This window comes from Taudactylus pleione, unplaced genomic scaffold (genome assembly GCF_031769625.1).
Source record: "Taudactylus pleione unplaced genomic scaffold, aTauple2 ptg000638l, whole genome shotgun sequence".
NCBI classification, from domain to species: domain Eukaryota; kingdom Metazoa; phylum Chordata; class Amphibia; order Anura; family Myobatrachidae; genus Taudactylus; species Taudactylus pleione.
The window spans coordinates 3781501-3787500 of NW_028285040.1; the positions used below are offsets into that span (position 1 = coordinate 3781501).

General features: G+C 41.1%; 1 protein-coding gene across 4 annotated transcripts in view; it reads right to left on the reverse strand.

Moving 5' to 3' along the window:
• FGFR3 (fibroblast growth factor receptor 3) overlaps positions 1-6000 on the reverse strand; it is a 90539-nt gene that overhangs the window by 16663 nt on the left and 67876 nt on the right. For 2 of the 4 annotated variants that reach the window (XM_088454993.1, XM_088454992.1), the window contains exons 8-9: positions 3872-4016; positions 2490-2677 (exon numbers count right to left, since the gene is read on the reverse strand). In XM_088454993.1, the coding sequence (XP_088311119.1) occupies positions 2490-2677; positions 3872-4016 (333 nt within the window). Of the gene's footprint in view, positions 1-2489; positions 2678-3871; positions 4017-4994; positions 5161-6000 lie in introns of all 4 variants that reach the window. The other 2 variants (XM_088454991.1, XM_088454990.1) reach the window with 1 other exon arrangement.

Here is a 6000-nt window from a genome sequence, read left to right on the forward strand (position 1 = left end):
ACTCTAGAGATGAGCGGTTCGGATTCTGTGGAACATAGGGGATCCGAGTCCACCCGAATCCGTCTTCCGGCTCCCTCTTTGCGTAATAGAGCAGAGCAGAGCGGATGGCGGCAGGAGCGGGGTTTCAGGTAAGTTTTTTTTTATTATTTGTGTGTTTGTAAGGGGGTGCTACTGCTACTGGGGGGGCATGCTAATAGGGGCACTGCTACTGGGGGGCATACTACTACTGGGGGCACTGCTACTGTAGGGCCTGCTACTGGGGGCACTGCTACTGTAGGGCATACTACTACTGGGGGCCCTACTACTAAGGGGACTGCGTAGGGGGCACCACTACTGGGGGCACTGTGTAAGGGACACCACTGCTGGGAGCATTGTATAAGTGGCACTACCACTGTGGGCATTACTGTGGGCTTTGTGTATAAGGGTCACTACTGTGGGCATTGTGTAAAAGGGTCACTACTGTGGGCATTGTGTAAAAGGGGCACTACTGTGGGCATTGTGTAAAAGGGGCACTACTGTGGGCATTGTGTAAAAGGGGCACTACTGTGTCTCGTAACATAAATAAGAGACACTACTTTATGGTGTAATGTGAATCAGGGGCACTATGTGCGGTGTAATGTGAATAAGATTGTGCACTGTGACTCCTAGGGTGGTAGCCCACTTTGTAAACAAGTACTGTGACTCTGCTGGCCGTACCTCACTGGGTGGGTGCACTACTTTTCATTTCTGCCACTGCTGTGTGGCAATATGTCATAGATGTGCTTTATACTGTGGTGTCTGTGCCGCTGCTTTGTCGCTTAGTAACCAGTCAGCTCACTGCAACCTTTGGCCAATAATGGTGAAAACTATAATTTAAACTGTGAGGTGGTCTAAATTGACTGTAAATGACTGGAAATTAATGTTATTGAGGTTAATAATACTCTAGGAAGAAAAAAAAAGCCCAATTTATGTGGTTTTAGCTTATTTTTGTAAATTTTTGTAAAAAAAATCCAAATCCAGTCACCGCAGTTTGGCAAATCCAAATCCAAACGACGAATTAGAACCAAATCTGGCAAAAATGGTCCGGCGCACATCCCTAATATATACAAACACACCCATACAAACTTATATACTACTGCCCACTGTGCTACCCCTAGTCAATATAAATAGCAGCATTCATCATGGTCTTTTATACAGAGCAGAATAACATTTGGGTAATCTAAAAGAAATGCAAAATAAAAGTCGACATTTAGAAGGTTGACATTTCAAAATGTCGACATGCAAAAGGGTTGATGTATGTTATTATGTCAACATTATGGACATGTTGACATTTTAACCACAACGGGTAACAGATACAACCTGCTTAGAACAGCAGGTAATGGATACAACCCACTTACAACAGGTAATAGACACAAACTAATTAGAACAAGTGGTAATAGGCACAACCCACTTGAGAATAACAGTTAATGTATATAAACCAACAAAAACAACAGGAAACAGACACAACCTGCTTAGAATAGCTGACAGACACAACACACACCTAGAATAACAGATCCGAGACCTTGTTTGGTTATGTCTGCATCGAGATAACAGAATTACTGGATGTCCAGCATCTACATATTCCTCTGCAAGCCACAATTAAGGGTAACATGTGAGGTTACAATCCTAGATAGGAGTTGTGACTAGAAACATGAATCATTCCTGATGCTCCTCTGTAGGCCAACTATAAACCCACAAAACACAGATATACCAGCACAGATCCACCCAACATGTCATATACCCAGTACGTATATAGCGCTTTTCGAGATTTTAACTATCATTAATGCATGATCTATAACAGTGATTCCCAACCTCGGTCCTCAAGGCACACTAACAGTGCTGGTTTTAGTGATATCTATGATTGTGCACAGATGGTTAAATCATGATAACAGAGGTACTAATTAAGTCACTTGTGCTCAAGTATGGCTATCCCTAAAACCTGTACTGTTAGTGTGCCTTTAGGAGCGTGGTTGGGAACCCCTGATCTAGAAGAATGGAGTCTGTGGTGTCAAATTTTTATCGAACCCATTTACACATAGCAGCCATTAAAATTAGGTTAAAATATACTTAAATGTATACACAAAATAGTAAAACTTTGGGGGGATTCTGGGTCTTGCAGTTCCACAACAGCTAGAGAGGCACAATTGTCAATGACTATATTACCTTGTCAGGAATCAATGTGGGTGTATATGGCATGGAGACTGCAGGGAGCATTCAACTAAGCTTTACACTTACAAAATGTAATGATTTTAATGATGAAATAAAATAAATAACATAAAATGTAACTGTAGTAAGATGCATTTGTTAAGATGAAGGCATAACACTGGATTAAGCACTTGTAGCCCCACTTGTCAGAGTTACAGACTAGTGGACAGACACCTGAGGCAACGGACCTGTAGGTAGTAGGCGGGATAGGTAAGATATAGGATAGTGAGAAGAGCGATAGTAATCTTGTATCTACTTTCTGTTACCTGTCGCTTCAGCGGAAATTTGGAGACCTTTTGCACGGTTGGCGTGTTCAGCGTTTTCTTGGAAGGGACTTTCATTCGGTAGGTGACAATAATGATGATGATCACCAAGAAGAAGACAATAGTAGCGGAAACCACAATAAGGACACTGACTGAGCTGGAGGAGGTGGCCTCCACTTTCACAACCGGCTCTATTGAAATGAAGAGAGAGGTCTACAGTTTAGAAGACTCAAAAAAACAAGAGTGAAATGCGTCTGGTTGAATGTAATATCTGAGACTGTTGTACTCCTTTAATGGAACCCAAGTTCGCACAAATAGTATAACCAAAGGTACCACACAAGGACCACTCTGGTTTGCGAGTTATTCCCCCTGCTGACAGGTGCATCTGATGTCATTTCAGGGCTACAACTATGCACTACGCATTTTACATTTAAACATCTCCAGGATGCAAACCTAGAAAGCGTGCCAGTGAAATACAGTATCTCCAGAATCACAATTCAGCATTTTGGTACCACAACTAGAATTACAATCCTTAACTTTTACTTAAAATAGGCCTTTTTTTTTTTTGTAATTATACTGCACAAAACATTTCCATATCCAGTGCTTCAATAAGTAATTAAAATTTTTAAAGACTACGTTAATGATAAATAAATTATAATAATAATAATGTTTCTAATTAAAAAGGGATAAAGGAATTATGCATAGACTAATGTATATATAATTTACTAAGAAAATGATGCTGTGACTAATTGATGTATATGTGACATTTTCATATCAATACAGTTTCAAGCAGTAACGGTTATACATTTAAACATACTACAAAACAGTACATTCATCTGAAAGTGATAGGCATTAAATGAGGCTGGAGCAGAGGCATGCTGGAGAGGAGACACCGAAGCACAGGGTAACGATAACCAACTACTTGATTTACACATTGAGAGGTAAAGAGCTGAGTTAGTTTAACATACTTACACCATTTTTTTTATCAAAAAGATTAATCAAGGAAGACATATGTACAGAAATGCCAAACATCAAGCCACAAAATCCGTCCCACCCAGTCTATTGCTAAAGTGTTCCCATCTCCGACATAGAGGTCGCCATCTTGTAAAGTGAACCAATATTCAGTTGGACCTAGTGACATCACTGAGGCATGAACATCTCAGGGCTGCGATGGTCACAGAGGTGAACTGAGGTGAAAATACAATTTGCACCAGTGATGTCAATTTTAGCACGCGTGCGGAAACTTGCCTAAATTAGATGAGACCATTGACGCTGAACCTCCCATGTAAACTGACTGAACCCGTTGTGATAGCTAGCTCTAGACTTTTGTTTGGCATTTCTCAGGTACATGGAAAGCGTCACCAAAAAGAAGCGAGAGGGAATACCTGGTAGCACGGTCAGCCAAGCAGTGTGATGTGAATAGCCAATAGAATTCCCAGCCAGGCAGGTATACTGCCCAGCATCCTCAAAAGACACATTGCGCAAAACCAGAACCTCAATATCTTTATCCGAGGAGAATACACCCGTAGGCTAAAAAAAGAATGGAAGAAATGAAAAATAAAACAAGAAGACGACACGCAGAGGAAATTGGAGAGAAAATAATACAAATAAAAAACATGACAAAAAAAAGGGAAGAGAGAATCCAAGATGGACACTCTACATCGGAACATTGACCCCAAAACAGATACAATTTCATCACCTGTAAGAGAAAAAGATACCCTTCACCAGCGAACTCCACCTGACATGGCATGCAAGCAGATGAGAAATTAAAAAATGGACCCACAACGCAGCATTCAGTTTCTTGGGCAAATTAGTCTCTAGTGGACTGGGCTATACTCTACAGAGGTACAGTCTGTGGAAAAAGCCCTGGACTCATTAAAAAGTCAACTTGGCTGGTTGAATGCTATAAGCAGACAATATTTCAAAAAATTAACCCTTGGGAAAGCACAGATATGAAAGTACACCGGAGGACAGGAGGCAGCAGCTCTTTTTACCCCTCTCCAGCACTGAAGCAAGGCAGCCATTTTGTTGTCTGGACCAGTACTCCCAAGAATGTAGCCTATCAATTCCCTACGCACCAGACGCATGACTGAGGCACAAAGCCAGCCATGTCATTGGTTTGGGGTAAATTGATAGCCTGTATTCTCATGAACATTGGGTTCAGCCGACAAAATGGCTGCCTCCTCCATTCTGTGTAGCTTTTTTAATACGGATTCTAGCTCGGAGATGGACAGATTTGTTTGAAAGTTTTACAAGTTAGAGTTATTTTTTTTTATATTACGGTTAGTACTTGCCTCTGTATTTGAACTCAACCACTTAAAGAAATTGTCAACTGGTTGTGGGCATTTTTTTTTTTTTTCATTTTTTTTCACAGATGGAAACACCAATGGCTGCAGAGTTATCAAAATCAACCAGCAACAGATACCAAAGACCCAAAGAGTTTGCAGGACACGATTTTTCAGCTCGAGAACTCATTCAAGACCGCGCGGCCCAGAGTCTGTGGATTACCTGCTGTTGGTTCACCTGCTGTTGGTTCATAAATGTTGAGCCAAAACGCTGCTTCGGCTATGCCTACGGAATTGATAGCTCTACACAAATATTCTCCTTCATCGTTTGCTGTCACATTGTACAGAAACAGGCTAACATCAGCTTCTGATAAATGGCTTATCCATGACTGAGGGAACAGACAAACACTCAAACTTCAGAACATTGCTCTAAAACTCCGTCAGTCGTGAAACAAACGTGGAGATGCTTTATTACAACAGAGTCAATCGTTATCCATATTTGGACCAAGCGCATTTAGGCCACCAGTCACTCGCTCTGTAGTTCCTGTCGGGCTACAACACCCACTGGGAACTGTAGATCATTAGAGGGAAAATCGCCGCTGAGTCAGCAAACCTGTGGAGTGCAACTTGCTTCACTGACAATGATGTTAGCAGGAATATCTAGTAGTCGAAGCCGCAATCAGCTCAACTTTTTTCTTCTTCAATAATTGATATTTTACTTCCTGCACTATCCACACCACTCAATTTTACAGTTTTCCCCCAAAGAGAGAAACTTCTGAGGTAAGCCAAATGTGCCACATGTTCATCATACACACATACAGATTCGGTCTCGAGTCACATTTAATAGTGACACGCAACAGCTGCAACTTTAACAGAAATCATCCCTATCGATATGAATTTAAGACACAAAGTTTTTTTTAAAACACATTTGGAGACATTATTGAAAAGAGTCATTAAAAAAAAAAAAGTTCCGTGACAGATACCAATCAGATTCTATCTGTAGTTTTCTCAGTGCAATTTACATAATGATGATTTGATTGGTTGTTATGGGTGTTACATGTCCGGCCCCTCTCTTGCTCCTTCATAACCGTTATGTTGCAAGTTGCTATTTTCACTTCGAATTCGCCTAGCGAATTCATTTTGCAATCCATTTAGCAGCTCGCACTGAATTAGTCAGACTGAATTCGCAACTTTCCACTTGCACCTCCCTGAGGGTGAGAGGTGGAAGG